Source organism: Orcinus orca, chromosome 8, assembly GCF_937001465.1.
Source record: "Orcinus orca chromosome 8, mOrcOrc1.1, whole genome shotgun sequence".
Taxonomy (NCBI): domain Eukaryota; kingdom Metazoa; phylum Chordata; class Mammalia; order Artiodactyla; family Delphinidae; genus Orcinus; species Orcinus orca.
The window spans coordinates 10,360,115-10,385,660 of record NC_064566.1 but is presented as its reverse complement, the minus strand read 5'-3'; the positions used below and the strand labels follow the sequence as shown (position 1 = coordinate 10,385,660).

The 25,546-nt window shown below is 57.7% G+C and overlaps 2 protein-coding genes across 8 annotated transcripts; one reads left to right on the top strand and one right to left on the bottom strand.

The window, feature by feature from the left end:
* Positions 1 to 111: 111 nt before the first annotated feature.
* Positions 112 to 12,467, top strand: TMEM132A (transmembrane protein 132A). Of its 5 annotated transcripts, none has more exons than XM_012537278.3 (11): positions 112 to 481; positions 2,925 to 3,139; positions 3,335 to 3,553; positions 4,304 to 4,635; positions 6,337 to 6,486; positions 7,519 to 7,717; positions 7,802 to 7,945; positions 9,005 to 9,207; positions 9,955 to 10,231; positions 10,579 to 10,770; positions 11,187 to 12,467. In XM_012537278.3, exons 1-11 carry the CDS (start codon positions 382 to 384, stop codon positions 12,225 to 12,227), a joined length of 3,072 nt encoding a protein of 1,023 aa, XP_012392732.1. In that variant the 5' UTR covers positions 112 to 381; the 3' UTR covers positions 12,228 to 12,467. The 5 variants fall into 5 exon arrangements, with proteins under 5 accessions (XP_012392732.1, XP_004264220.1, XP_033269553.1 ...); XM_004264172.3 differs by having other exon boundaries at positions 116 to 481; positions 7,522 to 7,717; XM_033413675.2 differs by lacking the exon at positions 112 to 481 and adding an exon at positions 1,601 to 1,634.
* SLC15A3 (solute carrier family 15 member 3) lies at positions 12,383 to 25,546 on the bottom strand. Of its 3 annotated transcripts, none has more exons than XM_004264173.3 (8): positions 24,325 to 24,986; positions 20,367 to 20,656; positions 18,362 to 18,509; positions 16,825 to 16,935; positions 15,930 to 16,098; positions 14,314 to 14,472; positions 13,161 to 13,316; positions 12,383 to 12,679 (listed from the first exon to the last, which is right to left on the bottom strand). In XM_004264173.3, exons 1-8 carry the CDS (start codon positions 24,880 to 24,882, stop codon positions 12,525 to 12,527), a joined length of 1,746 nt encoding a protein of 581 aa, XP_004264221.1. In that variant the 5' UTR covers positions 24,883 to 24,986; the 3' UTR covers positions 12,383 to 12,524. The 3 variants fall into 3 exon arrangements, with proteins under 3 accessions (XP_004264221.1, XP_049569081.1, XP_033269576.1); XM_033413685.2 differs by lacking the exon at positions 12,383 to 12,679 and adding an exon at positions 15,395 to 15,494 and having other exon boundaries at positions 13,178 to 13,316; positions 24,325 to 25,546; XM_049713124.1 differs by lacking the exon at positions 14,314 to 14,472 and having other exon boundaries at positions 24,325 to 24,988.

Sequence of the window (25,546 nt, the reverse complement as noted above, 5' to 3'; positions counted from 1 at the left end):
GCTTTTTCCTCATTGGTCAGGAGCTTCCGAAAGGGAGCGAACCGAACACGTCGTCGTGTCCCTTTTGGCAGAGGCAAGTCAGTCCCCGGGGAAGTGGCCTTCTGCCCGACCTCTAGCACGGGGGCGCTTGGGGCTTCGGCATCCGTAGGGCACTAGGACCCGGCAGGGCTGAGGGGCAGCCCGTGAGCCGCGTTCGCTCCCTCCCACCCTCCTGCTCCAGCTCTAGCTCCCGCTCCATTGTCTGGGAACTGCAGCCGCGGGGCGGGCGGGCCCGCGGATTGGCGGGCGGCGGGGACCCAGCCGGCCCGGTCGGGCCGGGAGATGCCGGGAGGACCGCGGCCACCTGAACCGCCCGCCTAGTCCCGGCCTTGAGTGGGAAGGATGAACGTCTGGATGGCGGGGCGCGTGGCAGCGGCTCCCCGGGGGCCCTGCGGCCCCTGGCTCTGCTTGCTGGTGGCCCTCGTCCTGGACTTCGTGAGAGGTCAGCGGGAGGGGAGGGGCGGGGCGGGGCGAGGGGCAGCCGGGCCCGAGCAGAGGCCGAGCGCGAGGGATGCTCGGGAGCCGGGAACCCGCGAGTTCTGGGACTAAACCCCGAGCCGGGTCGCCCCGCAGCGTGCCCTGAGGGTTGGAGAGGTCTTATCCCTGGGATCTGGCCCCCAGCCTCGCGCCTCTGGCTTTCCTCACTTGCATAACCTGGCAACTTCTTCCTGACCCAAGGCCAGCGGGGTCCCCGGGCTCTCACCGTCTTCCCCCCATCCTCGCCGTGTCCCCGCACCTTCCACGAGTTTCCCCTCCAGTCGCGACGTCTAACCTGGCTGCCCCCTGTCCCGCACACACCAGCTCCCTAATCTGCGGTACAGAGAGCTGTAGCCCCGTGGCTCCTGGCCTCCTCCCCGCAACCATCAACCCAGCCCCCACGGAACGGGAAGCAGCCCCTTTGCCCAGGACCTGCGAGATCCGCAGCCGCCTTCCCCCTGCCCTAAGGAGCTCTTTGACCTTGGAATTACTTCATCGGTGCCTTCCTGAGTATGGGGATCACTGGAGGAAGGGGCAGCGCCTCCCCTGTGCCCCTGCGTGGGGGGCCGACTGCCCTTGTCGTGGGCTGAGGCTGCTAGGTGGAGGAGGATGCCACAGAGAGCGAGGCATTCTCTGCCCCCTCCCCCCACCAGAGAGCTGAGCTCTGAGTGATGCGAGTCCGTGGGAGTCAGGCCACAGAGCATCTTGTAATTATCCATGCAGTGGAGTATGGACTAGGAGAAGAACCAGAAGCCAGGGTCTGCCCCCAGGGAGCCGTAGTCACTCACCTGTTACACTTGGCGGTGGGGGTCGCGGGGAGTGGAGCTTCTCAGCCACATGCTCCTTGCTGGGGAGGGCCCAGAAGGAGGTTGAAACCATCAAGTCCCCCAGCCCAGCAGTGGGGCTGAGAGCGAACTGGCTCTAGGGCTGCTTTCAGCCACCTGCTCCCCTCCCCAGGGGACCCAGCAGGAGCCCTAATAACCCCTCACACAGAGAGAAGAGGAAAGCCTTGTCACATCTATTATGCAGCAGCAATAATCCCTCCTCCAGACAGCGCACCGCGGTTTACAAAGCCCTCCCCTGTCCACCGTGTCACTAAATGCTCGCTCACTCTACAGGTGAGGAAACTGAGGCTCCAGGAGGTTAAATGGCTGACCCAAGGCTAATCGAGGAAGAGTTAGGATGTAAACACAGGTCTCCAGACTCCCAGAACATCCTCTCCAGGGATGGGGGATGCTGGGATGAGTAAGACAAGGCCCCCAGCCGACAGACAGGAAGATAACTAATTCAGGGGCGCAGAAGACTGAGGGGACTGGTGGGAGGGCACGCAATCAAGGGGGGCTTCCTTAAGAAGGTGACAGTGACTCTTGACCCTGGAGGGAGGCGCTGCCCAGCAGAGGAGGAGAGACCCACACTCTAGGGAATGAAGCCCACAGGGTGCACGGTGGAAAACAGCCCAGGGTGGAGAGGTGGAGGGTGGAGAGGCAGAGTGTGTAATGGTTGGTGCCTGGGCTCTGACTCCCAGCTCCATCACGTTCCTGCTGTGGGACCCCAGGCAAGTCCCTGAACCTCTCAGCTTCATTTTCTACAACCATAAAATGGGATTAATATTAATAGAACCTAGTTCTCAGAGCTATTACAAAACCCGAAAGAGTTAATACATGTAAAGTATTTAAAATAGTAGCCAACATATAGCTTTCTGTCAAAAAATGTTAACTATTATTTTTAGGGCTAACTAGTAGTCAGTTGATACAAACCTAATATGGTCTTAGGGGTCCTTTGCCCTTCTGACTGTTGGTTGAATACTTTGACTCTCTCCCCAAGCTTATGGTTCCCGCCCCCCTCCCCCATTCTAGACTTGCACTCCAATACCCAGTTGGGATGGGGTAGAAGGCAGCAAGTTCGGGAAACCAGTGCAAGGTTGCCATGGTGATGATGGGGGGGGGAGGGATGCCCAGCCGAGTCTGGCCAAGGACCCAGGGGCTGAGAAAGGGTCTCTGCTTCTACAAAGCTCACCTCAACACCATCTTTTACTACATAGACCCTGTCTGGGGAGGTCTGTACCCCACAAATGCCTTGGTGTCAGAGGCAGGTAGGTAGGGGGCAGGAATGGGGGAGGAGGAGACTCTGGGAAGGTTCTACTGGCGTGAGGAAGGCCTGGGTCTGTGGAAGGCAGAAGAAGGAATGACTCAAGAGCTGGCAGTCAGTCCTGGATGTAGATTCAAATCCTGGTCCCAGTTACCTCATCTGTGAAATGGGGAGACTCCCCCCGACACCCTGGGAGGATGGGACAGTTACAACCCTTTTCTTCGTCCATCGCTCAGCACTGCTGTGCCCCGGGACAAAGCTGAGTTCAGCCCCTGCCTGCCTTAAAGCTGTCACCATCCCTCCCCCTTCTCCCTCTTCAGTGGACTGTGACCAGGACCCCCTGGACCCAGTCTACCTGCCGGCGGCCCTGGAGCTCCTGGATGCCCCCGAGCACTTCCGTGTGCAGCAGGTGGGCCACTATCCACCTGCCAACTCCTCTCTGGGCTCCCGATCTGAGACCTTTCTGCTCCTGCAGCCCTGGCCCAGGGCCCAGCCACTTCTCTGGGCCTCCTACCCACCCTTCGCCACTCAGCAGGTAAGGAGGGGCCACCAGAGTCTCCTGGGCTATCTGGACTCAGAGCCAAGGTCTGCTGTGTGTCGCTCAGCCCTAGCTGAGCTCCCCATTTTCCAGAGGGGGGAAATGGAGGCCCGTAAAGGTTGTCTCCTGCCAGCCTGAGTTTTTGCTTCTCCCCACCCCTTGCTTTGTTGAGCACCCCCGTTTTCCCTCCAGGTGGTCCCCCCTCGGGTCACTGAGCCACACCAACGGCCAGTCCCGTGGGACGTGCGGGCCGTGTCAGTGGAAGCGGCTGTGACTCCAGCGGAGCCCCACGCCCGCGTCCTCTTCCACCTCAAAGGGCAGGATTGGCCCCCGGGGCCTGGCAGCCTGCCTTGTGCCCGGCTCCACGCCACACACCCTGCAGGCACTGCTCACCAAGCCTGCCGCTTCCAGGTGAGTGTGAGGGCCCCACCTGGGCTAGCCCTGCTGCTGTGTCCACCAGAGGGTGGTCCCGGAGTAGGGAAGAGAGGGCTCACCACTCCCGGGAGGTTTGGAGGTCATGGACCACCTGACTCCATTCCTGCTCTGCTGGCTTTCGCGGGTCCCTCTTATTTAGGCCCCCTTAAGGAGTTCAGTCCATTGTACGTGACTTTGGGCAAGTAACGTAACCTCTCTGAGGCTCAGTTTCCTCATCAGTAAAATGAGATAATAACAATTTTTACCTCATATTGAGTTGGAATGGAGAATAAATGAGATGGGTGCAAGAATAGCTTTTGGCCCAATGCCTGGCACGAGAGCAATCCCTCAGTGAGTGTTGTATTATTGTTTGCATTTCTTTTATTATCTGCTCTTTCGCAGTCTAGCACAGGGTTCCGCTGGAGAGAGGTGTTCTGTGGGCTGTGGGATTCTGAGAAGCCTGAGGATTCTGAGTGGTCGTCAGGGCCATCCTGGAGCGTGATTAGGGGCAGGCGTTGGGGTTGATTCCCCGTGGAATGAAACCGCTCCCAAAGGTGGAAGAACGGCCAGTGGACGCGTTCTGAGACCTAGCCTCAGTCGCGTTGCCAGTTGGCTGTGTCACGTGGCATGCGCCTGTGGCCCGCGCTGGCCCTGCTCTCAGGGACCCCTGCAGCTCTGGCTTTCCCGCCCTGGGTGCTGGGACTCCCCTCCCCCACCACGCTGACCATGGCCGTTGTGTCTTTGCAGCCATCCCTGGGCGCCTGTGTAGTGGAGCTGGAGTTCCCCTCCCACTGGTTCTCCCAGGGTTTGGCCACGCGGGCCGAGCTGTCCTACACACTGGAGCCGGCAGCCGAGGGCCCTGGGGGCTGCGGCCCCGGCAGGGAGGAGGACCCTGGAGAGCAGGCCCTCCCAGTGGGCGACGTGGAGCTGCGCCCCGCGGACCCCCCACAGTACCAAGAGGTGCCCCTGGATGAGGCAGTGACTCTGCGGGTGCCTGACATGCCCGTGCGGCCCGGCCAGCTCTTCAGTGCCACCCTCCTGCTTCAACACAATTTCACAGCCAGCGTCCTGACCCTGCGGTGAGCACCGGGCCCCTGGGGGCGGGTCAGAGGCCGGAACCTCTGCAGGAAGACTGCGCAGGTACCTCTTCCTCTTGGGGTCTTCAGTGGAATCCTTGACCTCTGCAGAACATGGGTCCACCATACCCACTCCAGGCCAAGCACTGTGGTTGCCCTGGCAGCAGGCAGGACCCGGCGACTGGGCACGGCCCTGAACTTGGAATCAGAAGGAGGAAGCTGCCCTCCCCTGGCGCTTCCCTGAGACTCCTTTGTCCGGTGGGCTAACGTTACCCACAGGGCAGTTGCGGCTCCAGGGAGGGGAAACGGGAGAGGGCTTAAAAACTGGAAAGTGCAGTGCCTGGGAGTGGTTAATGCTCAGATGCCCGGCAGAGGTATTTGCCCTAGTCCCATTCATCTGCATCTTTTCCCTCTTACCACCCTCACCATGGGTCCTTAGCCTTTGGACAGAGCTGGCTCCTCCCCATAGGAAGGCCCTCCTTTTGTGTCCGTTTCTTCAGGAAGTGCCCCACCCCCAGCCATCCCCCACCCCAATTTTTTTTTTAATTTATTTAATTAATTAATTTATTTTTGGCTGCGTTGGGTCTGCGTTGCTGCGCGCGAGCTTTCTCTAGTTGTGGCGAGCGGGGGCTACTCTTCGTTGCGGTGCGCGGGCTTCTCATTGCGGTGGCTTCTCTTGTTGAGGAGCACAGATTCTAGGTGCGCAGGCTTCAGTAGTTGTGGTGCGCAGGCTCAGTAGTTGTGGCTCATGGGGCTCTAGAGTGCAGGCTCAGTAGTTGTGACACATGGGCTTAGTTGCTCCGTGGCATGTGGGATCTTCCCAGACCAGGGCTCGAACCTGTGTCCCTGCATTGGCAGGCAGATTCTTAACCACTGCGCCACCAGGGAAGTCCCCCCCACCCCAATCTTACTACTGCCAAGGATTTGCAGGGCGTGACTTGCCTACCCCATAATGGGGTTTGTGTGTGTCCCATCCCTGTGTCTCACAGGTGCCCGTCGCATCTCCCTGTCTCTCACGCCCTCCTCTCTCACTCGTATCATCGTTAGATCTCCCTAGACACTTAAAATATGCCAAGCCCTGTGTCTCCACTCTGGACCTTCAGAAAAGAGCAAGGCCCCATCCCCCTCTGGCACTAAGGGACCCCTAGTGGTAGGGAAGGGGACTGGATGGGCACGGACTGGATTATATGCTCTGATGAAGGTACAAAGTGCTGCAGGGGCTGGGGTTAGGGGGATGGAGGCAGGGGAAATTCATCCTGCCACAGGGAGAGCTTTCTAAAGGAAATGGGATCTGTGTTGCTGGAGACTTGAAGAATGAGCAGGTGAAGAAAGGAAGGGCAGACCAGGCTGAAGGTACAGCCTGAGCAAAGGCTTAGAGGCATGAAGGGCGTCGTGCTCGTGTACTTTGGGTGCGGCTAAAGCTAAGAGTGCGTGGAGAGATGTCACAGCCAAAGAAGAAACTGGACCGGACCCTGGAGGGCCTCGGATGCCAGGCTAAGACTTGACCTTGTGGGCAGTGGGGAGTCATAAGTGGTCTTTGAATGGGGGGAGAGCTGTGTGGCAGGACCTGCAATGAGATGAGGTCCTTCTGGGTCAGAGGATGGCGAGGAGGAGATTCACACTGGAGTCCCTTATCTTCCCGCTCTGATCCAGTCCACGCTTCAGCACCCCCCTGACAAACTGGACCTGTGTCCCCTTCCCCAGGATCAAGGTAAAGAAGGGGCTGTATGTGACAGCTGCCCGCCCAGCCCAGCCAGCCCTCTGGACCGCCAAGCTGGACCGCTTCAAGGGCTCCAAGCACCATACCACGCTCATCACCTGCCATCAGGACAGGCCCGCGGGGCCAGACTCCAGGTGGGTGCTTCCCTCCCACGAGGGGTAGAGCGGGGAGGGGTGGTACTGGAGTGCTAGTGGGCAGATCTAGGGGGCCCGAGGGGCGGGGGCTGCCGGCCCCCATATTCCCATGTAGGCAGGCCCAAGAGCAGACTCCTTCGAGGAAGCAGCACAACGCAGATATATCTTTTGTTCATTCAGCTACTATTTATCCATCCCCAGGTACGTGCCAGGTACAGTGAGTGTCTGTGAGTCTTAATCGAGGTGATGACAATCTATCCTGGCCGCCCAGTCACAACCCTCACTGCCGCTACCCTGCCTCCCACTACCAGCAAATGGGTCCCTTTTTTCCCGGCCATTAATATTCCCCCAAAAGCCCAGTTGCAGTTCTTAACATTTATGAACTCTTCTTATTCATGCCCTGAGTCTGGGTCAAGGCCATGTGCTTTGTAGCCCCTGTTTGAATCCTAGTTCTGACACTTTTTGGATAGATAACTTGGGCAAGCCAGTTCAGCACGCCCCCGCCCTACCCCACCAGAGCCTCTGTTTCCTCACTTGTGAAATGGGAATAATGATGCATCCCTTAGGGTTTGTGAAAATAAGGTACCACCCAGCAAGCATCTAGGCTGGTTCCGTGAGGTAATTTATTATTCAGGGTGTCAAGTGGCAGTTCTGGGACCGGGAAGTGAATCTTCCTACTTGGTAGAAATTGACATTGACATTCATGCCACCCCAACGGCTGTGGAAGACAGAGGCCTGAGTGCAGGGGGCCCAGGAAGGCAGGAGAGCCAGGAAGCGTTCTAGGGGTTGGTAAAGTGGCTTCACGGATCTTGAGTGGATAAGAACTTGGGCTCTGGAGCCAGGATGCTTGGGTTTAATCCCAGCCCTTCCACTTTTTGCTGTGTGACCTTGGGCGAGTTACATAACCTCCAGACCTCAGTTTCCTCATCTGTAAAATGGGGATAATCGTAGGACCTACCTCATGAATACAGGAAGTGCTCACAACAGTGCCTGGCCGCTCTCAAGCACTCAGATTCTCTCTCTTCTGGCCAGCAGCCCCCTTGAACTGTCCGAGTTCCTGTGGGTGGACTTTTTGGTGGAGAATGGCACTAGTGGGGGCGTGGCAGTCACTCGCCCTGTCACATGGCAGCTGGAGTACCCAGGCCAGGCCCCCGAAGCGGAGAAGGACAAAATGGTGTGGGAGATCCTGGTGTCGGAGCGGGACATAAGAGCCCTCGTCCCACTGGCCAAGGTAAGGGGTCCCCAGCTCTTCCCAGCCAGGCTGGGGGCCAAGTGAGGTGAAGAGCTTGGGGCTGAGCTCCTCCTGCACCCCCAGGCTGAGGAGCTGGTGAACACGGCGCCGTTGACTGGAGTGCCGCGGCACGTCCCTGTGCGCCTTGTCACCGTGGACAGTGGCGGAGCTCTGGTGGAGGTGACAGAGCACATCGGCTGTGAGTCAGCCAACACACAGGTCCTGCAGGTGAGTGGCACGTATGCGTCTGTGTACACGTGGCGCACACAGTGTTCCTCCTTCCCCACGCAGGTCCCCAAGAGAACAGCTTTTTCTTGACACCAGTAACCTCATGAGGGGGACCACAGCTTTGGTCCCACCAACTCTCTCCAGAGTCAAGTGGGAGCTGTGCAACCCCCAAACCCCCAACTTAGGCACTTTCACGTTCTTACTGCACTGGCAAATGAACTGACGTGGGAGAGTTAAGAGCATGTACTTTATGGTGGGAAAGTTTTCATTTGAAACCCATCTTTGTTTATCAGCTAGCTGTGTGATTGTGGACAAGTCTCAACCTCTCTGAGCCTCCGTTTCCTAAGCTTTAAAATGGGAATCTATTTTAGGGATGTTGTAAGAATTAAAAGCACTCTAAGACAGTATCCAGCGGAGAGCAGGGGCTGCTGTCATAATCATAATACAATATAATCATTATCGAATGGTAAAAGTAAAGACAACTATTATTATTGGAGCCTCATAATGACCCATGAGGTTAAAAAAAAGGCAGGGCAACATTCCCCATTTTGAATTCCCCTCAGAGGGGCAGCCCAGGGCCTGCATTTCCTAAATTCTGGCCGCCTGGGTGGAGGTGTCTTTGGCTACCTGTGCCAGCACTTTGCCTCTGTGTAAGTGGTTCCTACCTGAGGGTTCACGGACGTATAGGTCTGCCTTGCCCTCAGCCTCTGCCTACCCACTCGTACCTGGTGGCTCCGGCACCAAAGCCAGGGGCCAGCACTAATGAGGAGCCAGAGTTGTGGATTCAAACCCTCCTCTGCCAGGAGAAGGATTTTGTCCTGTGCAGATAGCCAGTTCCCCCAGCTGAGCCCCAGGTGAACTCAGGGAAGGGCCGTTCCTGCCAGGGGAACGGATCTTGGCCGCGTGGGGAAATCTTAATCTGAGGACACGCGTTACAGAAAAATACAGAATGAATTTCAACCGTACCCCTTTCTTATGGTACGGGGGTCAAGAGATGCCCCCCGGTCCATACCTGTCCCGGGTGGCTGCGCCCACCCCCTGTCTTCTGCCCTCCCACAGGTGTCCGAGGCCTGTGACACTGTGTTTGTGGCTGGCAAGGAGAGCCGGGGTGCTCTAGGGGTGCGGGTGGACTTCTGGTGGCGCCGGCTGCGGGCCTCGCTGCGGCTGACCGTGTGGGCCCCGCTGCTGCCCCTGCACATCGAACTCACCGACACCACCCTTGAGCAGGTCCGAGGCTGGAGGGTACCTGGCCCAGCGGAAGGGTAGGTGGAGCCCTGGGGAAGCTGGCAGGCCTTGGCGAAGTCGCTCTGGGACTGAGGGTGCAGGGGACACAGCCATAAGCCCGAGCTGGGGTCTGAAAAACTGCCCCATTGCCTGCGGTTGCTTCTCCCCCTGCCCGCCCATCATCACCCAGCTTCTGACCGCTGTTTGTGATTGCCGACCTCCACTCCTCTCCTCCTTCCCTGCCTTACTTCTCTATAGTACGTATCACTTTCTAACATACCACGTGATCTGATTAATCTTGTTTGTGGTCTGACTACCCTCCACACTCCTCCCCTAGCATGTAAGGAGGGGATTTTGTCTATTTTGTCGCCTGCTGTGTCCTCAAAGCCTAAGATGGCACTTAGTAAATATTGAGGGGATCCCACCAGAGCGCAAGGACGAGGTGGCCTCAGGCCTCTGGAATCTGAGCTCCCAGGCCCTCCAGAGAGCGAGCACCGTGGGTCTCCCCCCTTAAGAGAGGGTCTCGTCACGCATAACCAGAGTTCCAATTAGGAGTAAGAGGAGGGCGAGAGCGGCTCGATGCATAGGCAAAGGCACCAGTCAGGAATGGGACTGGGGCGCGGCGCCTGCGGGTGGAAGGACCTGACCACGGAGGTGCGGCTGCGAGCGGGGCTTGGGGAACGTGCGCCCACTAGGAGCCGGGGGCCTCTCTTGGGCGGGGCCCTCGGCCGGCTAGGGGCGGGGCCCGCGCTGACGCCCCGCCCCCGGGCCGCCGCTCCCCGCAGGGTGCTGGAGCCCGAGGCGGCAGGGGCGGAGGAGGCCGAGCGGCGCGTCCGCGGCTGCCGCCTGCAGTACCAGCGCGCCGGCGTGCGCTTCCTCGTCCCTTTCGCGGCCCACCCGCTGGACGGCAGCCGCCGCCTCACCCACCTGCTCGGCCCGGACTGGCTGCTGGACGTGTCCCACCTCGTGGCGCCGCACGCCCGCGTGCAGGACCCGAGTGTCGCCTCGCTGGAGGGAGGCCGCGTCCTGGTAGGCCGGGAGCCCGGCGTCACCTCCATCGAGGTGAGCAGACGGCCTGAAAAGGGTGTAGGTGACTCCCATAATGTTAATGGTCAGGTGTGAAGAGTGTCGGAAGGCCCAGGGTGTACCTGGGGAGGTATGAACCCAGGGGGTTGGGGATTGGGTCAGAATAGGGCGGCCCGTGTAACGGAGGAAGTCCTCAAAGTATGAAGGGCTGGGGTTGGGTATGTGGGAGCCAGGTCTTGAGGTGCTACGGGTGGGAAAGCAGCCTGTGCAGATGCTGGGAGCACAAACGAGATCCCTTTGTAAGGGTGCTGGGTTCTCAGAGGGCGGAGGCTGTCTGTGTACGAGGGCCCCCACACACACTTCCAACTCCCTCTCACCCTCAGGTGCGCTCCCCGCTGTCTGACTCCATCCTGGGGGAGCAGGTGCTGGCTGTGACGGATGACAAGGTCTCGGTGCTGGAGCTGCGGGTGCAGCCAGTGATGGGCATCTCACTTGCCCTAAGCCGGGGCACTGCCCACCCCGGGGAGGTCACAGCCACGTGCTGGGCACAGTCAGCCCTTCCTGCCCCAAAGCAGGTGACAGCTGGGGGGTCAGGGGGATGAGGTCAACATCTCCAGCTGGGGGTTGATAACAGGGGGATGGGAGGTACCTCCACCCTTCACCTTAGGGTTTTCGGGATAAGGACTGACTCCCTGTAAGGTAGTGAGCTCTCTGTGGCTGGAGGTGATCAAGCAGTGACTGGCTGGAGTGTGGCAGTGGGAGGTTATTAGATGGCTCTAACTGAGGACCCTCCCGATGACTCAGACCCCAGGGCAGAGTGGAAGACAGGTGATTGACGCATGTCCCCTCTCTCCCTGTGTTTTGTCCCTCTGCCTGTGTCTGTTTTCTCTCTGGTCTCTCCTCCTCCGTGTGGCCTGTCTCTGTGGGAGTGGTCTCTGTGTGCATGCGTGCGTGCCCTGGCGTGTCTCTGCCTGTGTCTGTGTGCCGACAGGAGGTGGCCCTCTCCCTATGGCTGTCCTTCTCTGACCACACCCTGGCCCCCGCTGAGCTCTACAACCACCGTGACCTGGGACTGTCCGTCTCGGCCGAGGAGCCCAGCGCTGTGCTGCCAGCCTATGAGCGGGGTGCCCAACTCGGGGTGGTGGTGAGTGGGGCGGGCGTCAAGGGGCTGCCCCTGCATGTGGCTCTGCACCCGCCTGAGCCCTGCCGCCGGGGCCGCCACCGTGTGCCCCTGGCCTCTGGCACCGCCTGGCTAGGGCTGTCCCCGGCTCCCACCCCAGCCCCTGCCCTCCCATCCAGCCCCGCTCAGAGCTCAGCTGCCCCAGAGGCCAGCGTGGGTGGAGAACGACGGGCGGCAGGCAGTGTGGGGGGCGGCGGGGATGTGAGGCGCAAGTTTGAGCAGGCAGCAGAGGAGGCCGGGAAGGAGAAGGCAGAAGCTAGGGAGGAGGCGGAAGAAGACGAGGAGATGGTCCCCGCCCCGCAGCGGGTCACCGAACTAGAGCTGGGCATGTACGCCCTGCTGGGCATCTTCTGTCTGGCCATCCTCATCTTCCTGGTCAACGGTGTGGTCTTCATGCTGCGCTACCAGCGCAAGGAGCCCCCCGACAGTGCTGCCGCCCCTGCCGCCCCCCAGCCCCACAACTGGGTCTGGCTGGGCACTGACCAGGAGGACCTGAGCCGCCAGCTGGATCGGCAGTCCCCTGGCCTGCCCAAGGGGGAGGGGGGCTGCCCCTGCGAGAGTGGGGGAGGAGGGGAGGCCCTGACCCTGGCCCAGGCCTCTGCTGGGGGCACCCCCAGCTCCTCGAGCACCCTGGCCAGGAAGGAAGCGGGGGGGCGGCGGAAGCGAGTAGAGTTTGTGACGTTTGCGCCAGCACCCCCAGCCCAGCTGCCCGAGGAGCCCGGGGGGGCCCCTGCCGTGCAGTCCATCCTTGTGGCAGGCGAGGAGGACATCCGTTGGGTGTGTGAGGACATGGGGCTGAAGGACCCCGAGGAGCTGCGCAGCTACATGGAGCGGATCCGGGGCAGCTCCTGACCCTCCCCGGCCTGCCTGGCCCGGCGCCGTGGGCCTCTCGCCTGGGCAGCCTCCTGTTCATCCTCTGGTGCTTGTTGATGCGAGTCCCCTGCCTGGCCCCTCGCAAGGACTCCCACCCAGGCCCCCTCTGCCCTGCCCCTTGTCATGGACCATGGTCGTGAGGAAGGGCTCATGGCCCATATTTATGAGAACCATTTCATCCTAATGTTGGGTACAGAATAAACTGAGAAGGAAACCCCAGCTGGGCCTGCGGCTGTCTGTTGGGGGAGAGAGGCAAGCGGGGAGTGGGGGCCGTGTTCAGCCACTGTCCCTCCTGGGACAGCTTTGGGAGGCTGGGCCCTGGGCCACCCTCTCATAGCGACCAGCGATCCCGATATACAGCAAGGCTGTGGCAGCCTGAATGCCGGCCAGCAGGAAGAAATAGAGGTCCATCCGGCATTTGTTGATGTTCCCTGGGGAAAGGAGGGGTTGGCATTCGGGTCAGGGCAGGGCTCCCCCAGCGCTGGCAGCTGAAGCCAAAGTGGGCAGCGGGTGGGGTCTGAAAACACAGGGCAGATAGCCCACTAGCATCGGGCTGCCCTGGGTGTCTCCTGTGGTGTCTCCCAATGCCCTGGTAGCTCGCTGTTCTTTCAGGGGCTTAAAACATAAGTACCACAGAGAGAGGTGACCCTTAGCCAGAATGGCAGAGTTCCGGAAGCAGGAAGGTGCCTTGGAGGTCTGCTGAGTTCACTGATTCCTTTTGGACGGTTAGGGTACCTGAGGCTCAGGACAAGACCCTGCTGTGGGCGCTGGGCCAGGTTTGGGCGAGTGCCCCGTACTGAGTCTAGCGTGCCATTTCCATCTGCCTGGGGTCAAAGCACTTGGCAGTTGGCATCACCTTTCCAAGTCACCCACCACCCATGTCCCATTCCCGGGGAGGCCCCCCACACTCACCAGAATCCTCCGGGCAGTGCAGCCAGCCCCCCGGCAGTGACAGTAGTGCCACCAGGCTGGAGCCTAACAGCGAGCCCACCCCAGACAGGCAGAAGAAGATGCCCATCATGGCGCCCTGCATGGAACGTGGGGCCTCTGAGTATGCAAACTCCAGGCCTGCAGAGAGGGAGGAAGGACGACCCAAGGGGCTGGTGGAGGAGCAGAGCCTGCTGGGCCACAGCCCTCCCCTCCCCCAGCCAAGCCTCCCTCCTGGCTTCGCCTGGGTGACCCCTTGCCTCTGCCCTGCTCATCCCCCCTGAACACCTCCACCTGGATGCTCCCACACTGCTCTGTCACCCCTCTTCCCCTTCCTCCTGGGTCTCCCATTTCAGTGACAGAAGCCCCGTCCTCATCCTCTCTCTTGCCCACCCTCTCTGCCCACCTTCAGCATCATCATCAAATCTTTTTTTTTTTTGGCGGTACGCGGGCCTCTCACTGTCGTGGCCTCTCCCGTTGTGGAGCACCGGCTCCAGACGCGCAGGCTCAGCGGCCATGGCTCACGGGCCCAGCCGCTCCGCGGCATGTGGGATCTTCCCGGACCGGGGCACAAACCCGTGTCCCCTGCATCGGCAGGCGGACTCTCAACCACTGCGCCACCAGGGAAGCCCCATCATCAAATCATTTTGATTCAACCTCAGAAATCTCCCAGTGTCTCCCCCGCCCCATTCCCTCTGCCCCGGGCCACATGGACAAAGGGAAGACAGAGAGGACCCCCTTTGCTCAGAGGCCTTGGAGAGGACCTCATGGAGGAGAGGGCAGTTAGACTGGGAATTGAAGGGGAAATGTGAGTTCACTTCCAATCTGGGAAATGGGAAGGCAGAGGGAACAGCAACCGCAAAGTCACAGAGGGTGGGGAACATGGCACCAGGGGGACTGTGGGGACAGGTGGTGTGGGGAATGTCTTATTCACCTCTAATCCCCACTGCCTGTCGCAGTGCCTGGCACAAACCAGTGCTGATAAGTCCCCACGGGGTGACTGCAGCCCCGCTCAGAAAACCCTGCCTTCCTCCGTGCAGACAAGCTCCAGAGGCTGTGCCCGTGAGACCTCTGGCTTCGAGGCACCACCAGGCAGAGCCCATCACCCATGCGAGAGCAGGGGAGGGGTCCAGGATACCTGGGATGCTGGCAAAAATCTCACTGATCCCGATGAGCAGGTACTGAGGGGTCTGCCACCAGATGGACAGTGGTGCTGCATAATATGTGTTCTGCCCAATCTGCTGGGACACCGTCTGGTTGTGACTGATGTACTCTAAACGCTCCATCTCCAGGACTCCTGGTGGTGGGGAGAGGGGCTACAGTCAGGCCCACTGTAGGCAGCTTAGCCCATGACAGAGCTTGGCATGTAGTGGGTATTCACTAAGTAGCCAGTCATTGACTAGGCAGCATGTAAGGAAAAGAACACTGGCCCTCCATCTCTTCCCTTTTTGCCTTGGCTGCTAGGAAGCTCAGAACTAGGTTTTGCACTCAATAACCATAACAGCTCTCGTTAACTGAGAGCCTGTTATAGGCGAGGCATTTAATATGCATTCTTATAAGTAAGAAAGAGAAATTTAGGTTAAACAATCAGCCCTGAGTCACACAGCTGATAAGTAACTGGGGCTGTATTTGCGCCCCAGCGTGTCTAGTTTCAAAGCCAGCCCCGTTCCCATGATATCATATGACTCCTCTACTGCAGTGTCAAGTATTACAATAGCGTTTCTAACCTGGCTTTCAAGTTTAGTTTATCTCCTCCCCCTTCATTGCTTAGAAGACAGCTGTGCTCTAGTGGAATGAACACCAGATATGGAATTAGGTGACTTGGGTTCCAATCCTGGTCCTGCCACTGGCTAGCTGTGTGATCTTGGGCCGATCACTTAACCTCTCTGAGACCCAGTTCCCTTATGCAAGAAGTAGGAATCAAAATCCCAGGATTATTGTGAGGATGAAATAGGACAAAATGCACTAAAGCATGTAGCTGAAAAAGAATCTAGTTTGGTTTTCATACTTGGCAACACAATACTGCTTATTGAGTTTTAATTCCTCTGGTTCCTTGTGTTCCAGGCATGGTGCTGGGTGCTTTACTGACTTCCTCTTGTTTAATCCTCACAACACTCCTGCTAGACCACATTCCATGAGGGTGGAGCCTGGCCTCTGCACAGGGTCTGAATGAATTACTCTCCCCATTTTAAAGATGAAGCTCAAAGACATTAAGTAACTTCAGGATTATTAAGTCGCAACGTGAAAAGGGCTGAGGTCTGTGCAGTAGCATGCAAGCCTTCTTTACCAGAGCTTCTTTCCTATGAGAGCCTTCAAATCCTTTTGAAATGGAAGAGGGAAGAGAATAAATAATAGATACTTTTTGAAAAATGTCCGCCAACTGCTAAACGGCTGTGTGTCTTTGGGAAATGCATTCAACACATTTTTTGAGCACCCATGTGCATTATTCATAGCAGTGAATAAAAAAGAAAAAAATCCCCTGCCTTCAGAAAGTGTACATCCCACTGGGGAAAATCTTTTTTTCCTCTCTTGGCCTGAGTCCCCTCATCTGTCAAAACGAGGGGAGGCTGGACTCAAGGAGGAGGGTCTCTTTCAGCTCACATCTTCCAGAAGCCAAGACTGGCACCCACGGGTGGAGGGTGTACTTGGCCCAGGCCCACAGCTTCAGCATCAGCCCCTGGTGGAGCCGGCCTCCCCCCAGCCCCAGACAAAGGCCAGCCCCCTTCCCAAGGCCCTCCACTCAGGCCGACATACCTGCCACAATGACTGAGGTGAAACCAAAGAACATGCCCAGCGCCATCTTCTGCAGAGCCGAGGGAAGCAGCTTGCAGCGCAGCAGTAAAGGATCGAGCAGGTGGTCCTTCACAGGCACCAGGATCAGCAACACCACGACGTTGGCCAGGAGGAGCCAGGCTTCTGGGATCTGGGAAAGAAGGAACCAAGAGAGGCAGGCTAGCAGAGCAGAAGGAGCTCTGGGCTGGAGTCCGGAGACCTGGACTCCATCCAGACTGTCCCCGGGCAACCCAGAGTCAGTCCTTTCCCCTCCCCTGAATACACGCTCCTCGGCTGTGTAACTAGGGGATGGATTAGATCAGGGATGGCAAATAGGTTCCTTCAACTTCTGTCAGTTGGTAGTGGCTGCCTGGAATGTTCATGGGCTCAGCATGAAAGAATGCCATGATAGATTAGTGATGTCTGCCATGGGCAAGGAAGGGAGGTCTAGTAGCAGGTATGTCATTTATCTGCCAGCTCTGAAGGTCTTTGATTTTAAGAGTCTCTGAGATGCCAAGGAACTGGTTTGGTAAGTCCTGGAGAAAGGCAGAGATCTGAGCATCCAGGAGTCCCACAGAGGGAGGGAGCAGGGTAGAGCTGAGAATGCCCCGAATGTACCTGATCTGAGGGCCTGGTGCAAACTGGGCAGCGAGGCCCGCTTCAGAGCAGCAGTGGGTGGGAGTGAAGCTGGCCTGAAGTCTTGTATGCACCTGAGCCTTTTGGCAGGATGTCTGGGCCTCCAGGTGCGTTTCCTGTATCCCGAGGATGCCGTGCCGCTGGGGGATGGGAGTGTGGCGGCAGCTTCATTTCCTCCTTTTCTTAGAGGAAGCCCCCAGCCCGGCCTGAAGTGGGGGCTGATCACATGTGTGTCTTTTACCTTGTAGCCGCTGCCCTGGGCCCTCAGAGCCGCGGATCTGTTGGCAGGGTAGTCTGGGAAGATGTCCGGGATTTGGAGGTGAAGACCTTGCAGGACATAGGTGGACTGCATCTGCCGAGAGAGCTGGAGGTGAGGCTGGAACAGAGACGGCCGCCTCACCTCCATCCCAGGATGCTCCCAGCTCCAAGGCAGGCATTCCTCCGCAGTAGCACAGGGCAGCCGGGCAGTTGTCCCCTCGTCCAGCTTCCCACCCTCCTCCCTCCCCGGGAGTTTCCTTTGCTCTGTTCCCAGGCCTGAGGGCTGTGCGTGCAGCTTTGCTCCAGAGCCCAGGCCCAGCTGGCCTGGCTCACGTTCTTGTCTCCAGGGCCTGGCACAGAGTAAGTGTGGATAAATATTTGTTGACATGGGGAAGATAATGCATGGCTGTCCCCGCAGGGAGCGCTCATCTGACACTGAGGCCAAGCTGAGCCCCACAGGTTGACACAACTGGGGACTGCGTAGGCACTGACCCGCCAGAATGGCCCTGGACAGCAGCAGGGGCAGGCTGCAGGGCTCCCCGCCATACCGGCCGTTATCCCGTTAGTTGCTGTATGAGGGAGGGGGCTCTGGGAGAATCCTGCAGGAGGGCCTGGGGCCAGAGGGCACTTGGGGTGCTCAGGGCAGCAGCTGTTTGCTGACTGGTATGGAAGGATGTCAGTATTCTGCCAACTGGTACGACTAGGGATCAACCATGGACACGCATGTCCCATCATAGACACCTTCGGCCTTTGTGCCACCCCCACGTAGCAGGCTGGCCCTGCATGACCCTCACCCTCTGCAGCTCGCAACAAGGTTCCTGCAGAGCGTGTGTGAGAGGCAGTGACCTTGTGGACTGGGGATTAGAGGCTGGGGTTAGGCTGCTGCCCACCCTCCACACACCCGCACACACATTCACTGCAGTAACCTTCCCCTTGGGGAGTGGGCAGGAAGCAGCGGTTTTCAGACCTGGGTAAGCGTCAGCATCACCTGAGAAGTTTATTACACTGGAGACTCCTCCAGCAATTCTCTTTCAGTAGTCTGCGGTGGGACCTGGGAATCTGTATTTTTTAAAAGCTCTGCAGGGGATTCTGAGGCGCGGCCAGGGTGGGGAACCACTGTTGCAAAGCACTCGGGGGACTAAGCTTGCCCCTAACTTGCTGTGGGGCCTCAGGCAACCAACACACCTTCTCTGGGCCTCCGTTGCCAAGTCGGAGAATCTGAATGCTGCAGAACTGTTAGAGCCTCTAGTCTAACAGGAAACTGAGGCCCGGAGAGATGGGGTGACTTATTCAGTCACTGGGCCTCAGACCCGTCTCCAGAGTTCCTTGTGCTCTACCACCCAGAGTGTAATTATTGGGACGGCTTAGCGCCAGGCGCCACCCCAGCTGCTACGTGGCAGCAGTTCACTTTGTGAGCCCCTCCCCCTTTCCACATACCCTGAGCCTCTACCATGAGAGATGAGACCAGTGAGGGGCCTGGGGAGCGAGTCCCCACAGAGCGAAAGGGCGGGGGTGCTGACCTGGAAGTATACCATCCAGTAGGGCACCAAGGTCACCATGATGGGCAAGATCTTCACCAGCACCTGGAAGTTGGCGATGTCCTCTTGGGGGGAAGGGCCAGCCTGGGGAGACCTCTGATGAGGCAGCAGCTGGGCGCCTGGAGGGTCTCTGAGGGGCCATAGAGGCAGCAGATAAAATGGCTGCTACCGTCACCCGTCACCACCACCACGGCCGCCTTCCCACCTCCCCCATCATCCGCGACTTTAATCCCACTCCCCTATCACAACCTATCACAGACATCATCTCAGAAATCCCACCCTCATGTCCTCCGCTCCACCATCGGCATCCCTTTTGCCGTCATCACCATCACCAAAGCCATCCCCTCCGTGGAGTTCTCATTCTATCACCATTATTTTTCTGCCACTGTCAATACTATCACTGCCATCCGTGTGGCAGAGTTGGCGATCAAGACCCACTCCATCCTAGAGCTGTGGCCTCTCGGGTCCTGGGGGAAGTAAGACCAGAGGCTGTGGCGAGCAGAGTCTTGGGGGATTTTTTGGCTTGTAGTGTTGGTGTGCCATGGGAGCCAGGGAAGCCCCAGTCCATGCCTGACTCAGAGAGAGAGGCTGTCACTCCAGTCCCCCCAGCGCACTCTCCCAAGTCCATCCTCCTCAACAGGCAACGTGGGAGCCCTCTCCCTACAGAACAAGGGATGGAGAGGTAGGGGTGGAGGGAACATTATCAGGAGACAGGAAAGATCAACCTTTACCCTTTACCCTTTGCCCTTTGTCCTGAGAGGCTTCTAATCCCTACTTGCCCAAGAGCCTTGCCTCATCCTTTGAGATTCCAAAAGGGACGATACCGGTGTGGTGTGACAGCCACCATCAGCTTCTCCCCACCCAGTTTGTGACGTTGTTCTTCCACTAACAGGTGGATTTTAGCTGCCCTGCCCTTGAATCTGAGCTGGGCTGTGACTGCACTGACCAACAGAATGAGGAGGAAGTGATGCTTTGGGACTCCAAACCTCCAAAAGGCCTTTCAGGGACCGACAGCTTCCACTTCCTGCCCTCTGGAACATTCCCTCTTGGAATGCTCCCTCCTCTTGCAGCCCAGATACCTTGCCGGGAGAGGCTCCGGCCACCTGGGGGGCAAGGGCACACGAAGGGGAGCCGAGGTGTCCTCGTTGACAGACAACGTTGACTGCCAGCCGGGAATGTGGGCCATCTTGGATGTTCTAGCCCTTTCAAGTCCTCAGTGACTGCAGCCCGCCGTGATACCATAAGAAGCAGAACTGTCCGGCTGAGCCCAGTTACCCACAAGGTTTTGAGGGGTAAAAAATGGTGGTTGCTTAAGCCATTAAGTTCTGGGATAGTTAGTTAGGCAGCAATGGACCATTCAAACAAAACCTTACAGCAATGCACCAGGTTGGGGGAAAGCATGTTCTATACCTTTTCCATCTAGATCCCACTGACAGGAGCTGTAACTGGGTCCAAGGTCTGGAGACAGGTTTGCTTAGCATAAGTAGTCAATTAACTCAGGGAAGAGAGGGGCAAAAGGAAGCCATTGTGCACATGCAAGGCCATTCAGAACCTTCCTCCCTTGAATGACAGCTAATGGGAAAGGGAGCCAGTTTGGCTGACATCTTAGCCTTTCTTATACTTAATACCCAGGTAGCATAGACTGCTATCCCAACAACCTTCACTGGTAGATCATCTTCATAAGCACCACTCTACTGCCATGGTTATCACCATTGCCAGCATTTATCTTCATTGTCGCTAATAACACCACCATCCCTATCTTTATCACCACCATCACTGTCAAGACCACTAACATCCTCATACTTTCTACGGTTAGTCCACTGCCAATACCACCACCATCACCCTGACCTCCGCCAGCATTCTCAGTCATGGCGGGCAGCTCTAGCCCACTGGGGAGCTGGTCATCATAAAGGGCTACCCCTGGAGCTGATCCAGAATGTCTTTAAACTGGATCATGTGGCCTCTTCACCCAGAGCCCTCCCCTTACCTGGCAGAGTGTCGGCGCCACCGCCTGGGACAGCAGTTCTGGAGAGCAAGTCTGAGCATGGAGGACACCTGGCTGCCCGTGGGGGGCTTGGTAATGAAGCTGGGGGTGGCGAAGAGGAAGATGAAGAAGGCCAGGCCCACACAGCCCACGATGATGCTGTAGCCCAGCAGGAAGTTGATGTTCTGTTGGATAAAGGCCAGCACCAGCAACGACAGCACGGCACCCACATTAATGCTCCAATAAAACCAGTTGAAGAAGCGGCGGCTGGCGTGGCGGCCAAGGTCCATCACCTGCCGGGCAAGGGTCAGAGTGAGGCCCAAGGAGGTGCGAGGGCGCCCTGCCGCATGCCTGCACCCCCTCTCCCACAGTGCCGGGCAAGGGTGAGAGTGAGGCCCCAGGAGGTGCGAGGGCGCCCTGCCGCGCGCCTGCACCCCCTCTCCCACAGTGCCGGGCAAGGGTGAGAGTGAGGCCCCAGGAGGTGCGAGGGCGCCCTGCCGCGTGCCTGCACCCCCTCTCCCACAGAGACACTTCTTGGATCAGTGGGTGGGTGTTCTGGCACTTTCGTCATCCTGATCACTAAATAGATGCTCAATAATATTTGTTGAATGAATGAATAAACCCTTCTCTTGGGAGTCACCTGTTAATGATCAGGACATTTTGACACAGCTGTTTCTTCCTGCCCTTGACACACATTGCTTTTTTCTTTTGCTTTTTCTTTTTGCGGTACGCGGGCCTCTTACTGCTGTGGCCTCTCCCGTTGCGGAGCACAGGCTCCGGATGCGCAGGCTCAGCGGCCATGGCTCACGGGCCCAGCCGCTCTGCAGCATGTGGGATCTTCCCGGACTGGGGCACGAACCTGTGTGCCCTGCATCGGCAGGCAGACTCTCAACCACTGCGCCACCAGGGAAGCCCACATTGCTTTTTTATTGTCACTAACTAGTACACACAACAGATGTCTCTGGTGCCGCTTTGTTCATTTCTAGCTGATTTATCCCTTTGTCTTTGAGCAATCCATACTGGGCGTCACCTTCATAGTCAGAAAAAAGCCACTCAAGGTCTCAGGTCTGTTCCACATTATTAAATAGGATTTGTGCATATTATTGAAAGGACAGTTAAAGTCTAATTGAAAATTTCCTCTGCAGTTTGAAGATGCAAATGGAGTTTTCCATTGTGCTCCCACCGCAACTTGCCTCCCAGTCAGACAAAGTTGGCATAATCAGGGAAAGCAGAAGTGGTCCCAGACACGGCCCCAAGAGCGGGTTCTGGCCTGATGCAAAAAAAAAAATGTGGGCCCCCCAGCAAGGGCAGTAAAGCTGAAAATCTTTACCCAGGATTTGGATCAATCTGCGACAGCCAGGCCCCAGGCCCCCTTCCGGTCTGCTGGCTTGGATCAACTGCACTGGCTGCCCATACCTCTCCTAGACCCTGGTCCCAGATTCTGACTCAGCAGATCTGGGGCAGGGCCCGGGCATCTGTACGTTTTAAAAGCAGTGATGTCTGGAGGTCACCTCTCTAGATAAATGATTCTGTACCCCATCACCGTTTCAATAACTCCCCAAATCTCAGAATCCATTATTCTCCTCCCACCCAGAGATACATATATCCATTAGTTAAGATTTTATCAAGCTTTAATTTCTGTAGTTGCATGAGGAAAAAGGTAACTAGGTATTTTGTTCATTTTCCAAATGTAAACTTTTAGTCCACACAGGTGCGCTTAAAACTGCATCCCCTTGGAGATTCTGAGGGGTCCTCTTGGGGATGAGGAGGGAGGGGCCTGTCCACTCGCTGAGAATTCTCACTCACTGAAAATCCTTGCTGTAGACTTTCAAGCAGAAAATTGAATAAGTCCCATTAGGAGCAGGCACTCCGTTTATTAATTGGATATAAATGAATATGACAGTTGCAACTGTAAGGGGAGGACCAGGCAGCCCGTTCAGGATATAAATGAGCTCTCCCAAAATAAGCAGCCACTTTGTCGAGAATGATGGATGGCCCTTTCTGAAATCAGCAAGTGTGTTAAACACTCAGTTCCTGGGTATGGCTGTCTGCCAGATGGTGCCAGCCCCTCCCACCTGCACCCCCCATCTGACTGCCCCCCCCGAATTTTGCAGCAGCCCCCTCGCTGCTCTGGTGTGCCCACTCGTGTTACCCCCATCCACTGCCTACCCTGTAACCAGAGCCATTTTAAAGAACTCAAATCTAATCTAATGGGGCTCCCCTGGTGGCTCAGTGGTTGAGAATCTGCCTGCTAATGCAGGGGACACGGGTTCGAGCCCTGGTCTGGGAGGATCCCACATGCCACGGAGCAACTAGGCCCGTGAGCCACAGCTACTGAGCCTGCGCGTCTGGAGCCTGTGCTCCGCAACAAGAGAGGCCGTGATAGTGAGAGGCCCGCGCACCGCGATGAAGAGTGGCCCCCACTTGCCGCAACTAGAGAAAGCCCTCGCACAGAAACGAAGACCCAACACAGCCAAAAAATAAAAATAAATAAACAAATGTGGGGTTTTAAAAAAAAGAAAAGAATTAAAAAAAAAATCTAATGATTCCATCCCTGTCTCAAATCATTTTAGTGTTTCTGAACTGTCCTAGGGATCAGGCCAGACCCCCAGGCAGCCTTCCAGCCTGGCCTGGCCCCACCCAGAGTCCATGCTACCCAGTGGCCGAGCCTCTGAGAGACCAATTCTGCCACCAAGAGGAGGGACAGACAGGAGGCAGTAGGTGGCTGAGGCCCTCTGGAGGTCAATGAAGTCAAGGGCACCTGGGGGCGGAGTGGGATGTCAATGAAAGAGCAGACGAATTAAGGGAAGCTGAGAGATTCCCACTGGCAGATGTTGGGGGTCTCCTGGTCTGCAGGAAGGTCAGTGGTGGCTGAGAAATGGACGGGGCTGTCCTGGGGGCACTGAATCCCCCATCATCAAAGGAATCCGAACAGGCTGGATGAGTCACTCCTTGGTAAGGACTCCGGAGATTGTGTTGGATGCCGCATTGTGGATGCCAGCTGGATGCAATATTCCTTCCAAAATGTCCCCTTTCTGATTGTAATACATGCAATTAAAGAACATTTTAAAGCAATTAGGAAAAAAGTACAACTAGTCCAGTGGCACCTGATCACACTACTGTCACAATTTTTTCCAGTTTCCCCCTTTTGTTGACACCTGCTCTTTTCACGTGGCTGTACTCATACTCTGTAGGCAATTTTGCGTTGCTTTTGCTCATTAACACTGTATGTGGTTTAGTTCAAGTCATGTTACATATTTTTAAAAATTACTGTCTAATAGCCCACTGAGTAGAGCTATCAAAATATAGCCATGTTATTACACAGTATTTACTCATTCATTTAACAAATAGCTATCGAATTTCTCCTATGTGCCATGTTCTGTCCAAAAGTGTACAGAAAAAGGCGCAGAAGTTAAGGTATTGGCCCAGGTGCCTCTGGCTGGTGAGTGGCAGAGCTGGGATCTGAACACGTGGGCCTGACTCAACCTCCGGCACAGCTGGCAAGAAGAGGCTCCCGCCTGCCTCTAGATCTCTACAACACACAAAGATGGGGCCCAAGGTGTGGGGCCTGATGTGCAGCTACCCTAACCTGCTCTTCGACCTGCTCTCTATGAGACCTCAGCCAGGCCGATAAACATCCTGAAACTCCAGTGTCCTACTCCGCAAAATGGACATAAAAATACTACCTACCTTCTAAGTAGTTAAGAGGACAAAATGAGTTAAAACACTGAAAGTGGCACATAGTCAAAGGCCAACTATGGTTATCACTATCGTGCCATCGTTTTCGCTGTAGGGGTCCGCACCCCCAAACCCCCAACCCCACAGCTTCTTTCAAATAAAGAAACTGGGCCCGGAGAGGGGTCACGCAGGCTGGCAGCCAGGGCCTCTTGACTCCCGGGTCCATCGCTTTCCCTCCGCACGCCCCGGGCCTCCCGACGGGGCGGGCCTTCTTGTCACTCACCTGGTCGGCACCGAAAGAGGTGAGGTTGCTCCTGACGGAGCTGGCGGCCAGGGCGAGCAGCAGCAACACCGCGTAGAGGGTGGGGGCGCAGTAGGGGGTGGGCGAGGTGTGCAGGCAGCCGTGCGAAGGGCAGGCGGGCCCCAGCGGCAGGGAGAGCATCTCGCCGCAGAAGGACCTGCGGCCGTCGGGGAAGGCGGTGGCGGCCAGCAGGCCGGAGGCGGCCAGGTAGAGCAGGAGGCTGAGCGCGATGGCGCGGTGGCGGCCCAGGTATACGTCGGCCAGCCAGCCGCCCACGGGCGCCAGCAGGTAGGAGGCGCCCAGGAAGACCAGCGCGGCGCGGGACGCCTGCTCGCCCGCCCAGTGGAAGTCGGCGCTGTTCAGGTAGAGCACCAGGTTGCCCGCGACGCCGAAGAAGGCGGCGCGCTCCAGCATCTCCACGAGCAGCACCGCGGCCGCCGCCGCCCGCCACCACCGTCGGGGCTCCCGCGGCCTGCGCTCCAGCAGCGGCCGGCGCTCCCCGGACTCTCGGGGCTCCACTGGTGTGCGCGGCCCGGGCATCCTGGGCCCCCGCTGCGCTTCTCAGACCCCCACCCTGTCCGCAGCCCTCCGGCCCTCCCCCGCGGCCTCCCTCTTCTCTTCTCCTCCCTTCCTTCCTTTCTCACCCCTTTTGGTTCCCCCTTCCTCTCCCTTTTCCCCTCTGCTACCCTGTCCCCTCTCCCTGTCTTTCTCGCCCCCTGGGGCCTCTGGGGCTACCCGGATTCTACTTCCCGCTCCCTAATTCTCTCCTCTCCCCTCCTCCCACCCCTAACTCTTCTTCCTTCCTCCACCCTTCCTCACTGCCGACCCTTCTCTTTCCTCGTCTCTGCCCCTCCCCCTCCTTTCCTGCGGGTCTCTCCGGTTGGTCGTCTTTTCTTAACCGTTGTCCCCTCCCCTGGTGACACCTGGCCCACACTCCGGAGACAAGGGTCCTCCCACAGGGGCTCCCTGTGCCCCCACCGCCCCGCTGTCTCCTCCGCTCCTCGCCTTCCCGAGACTGCCTCCCCTGCCGCCCCTCCCAGGCCCTCTCCCTTCGGGCTCAGCCTCTGTCCAGCTCTCTGCTCCTTGAGAAACTCTGGGAGCCCCTAGCTTCCCCTTTCGCTGCTTCTGTGGCCAGGCTGCGTCACATGGTGTTCTGGGGTGTTTAGGAGAAGCGAAAGTCTGGGTCACAGGGACCCTGCCAGGC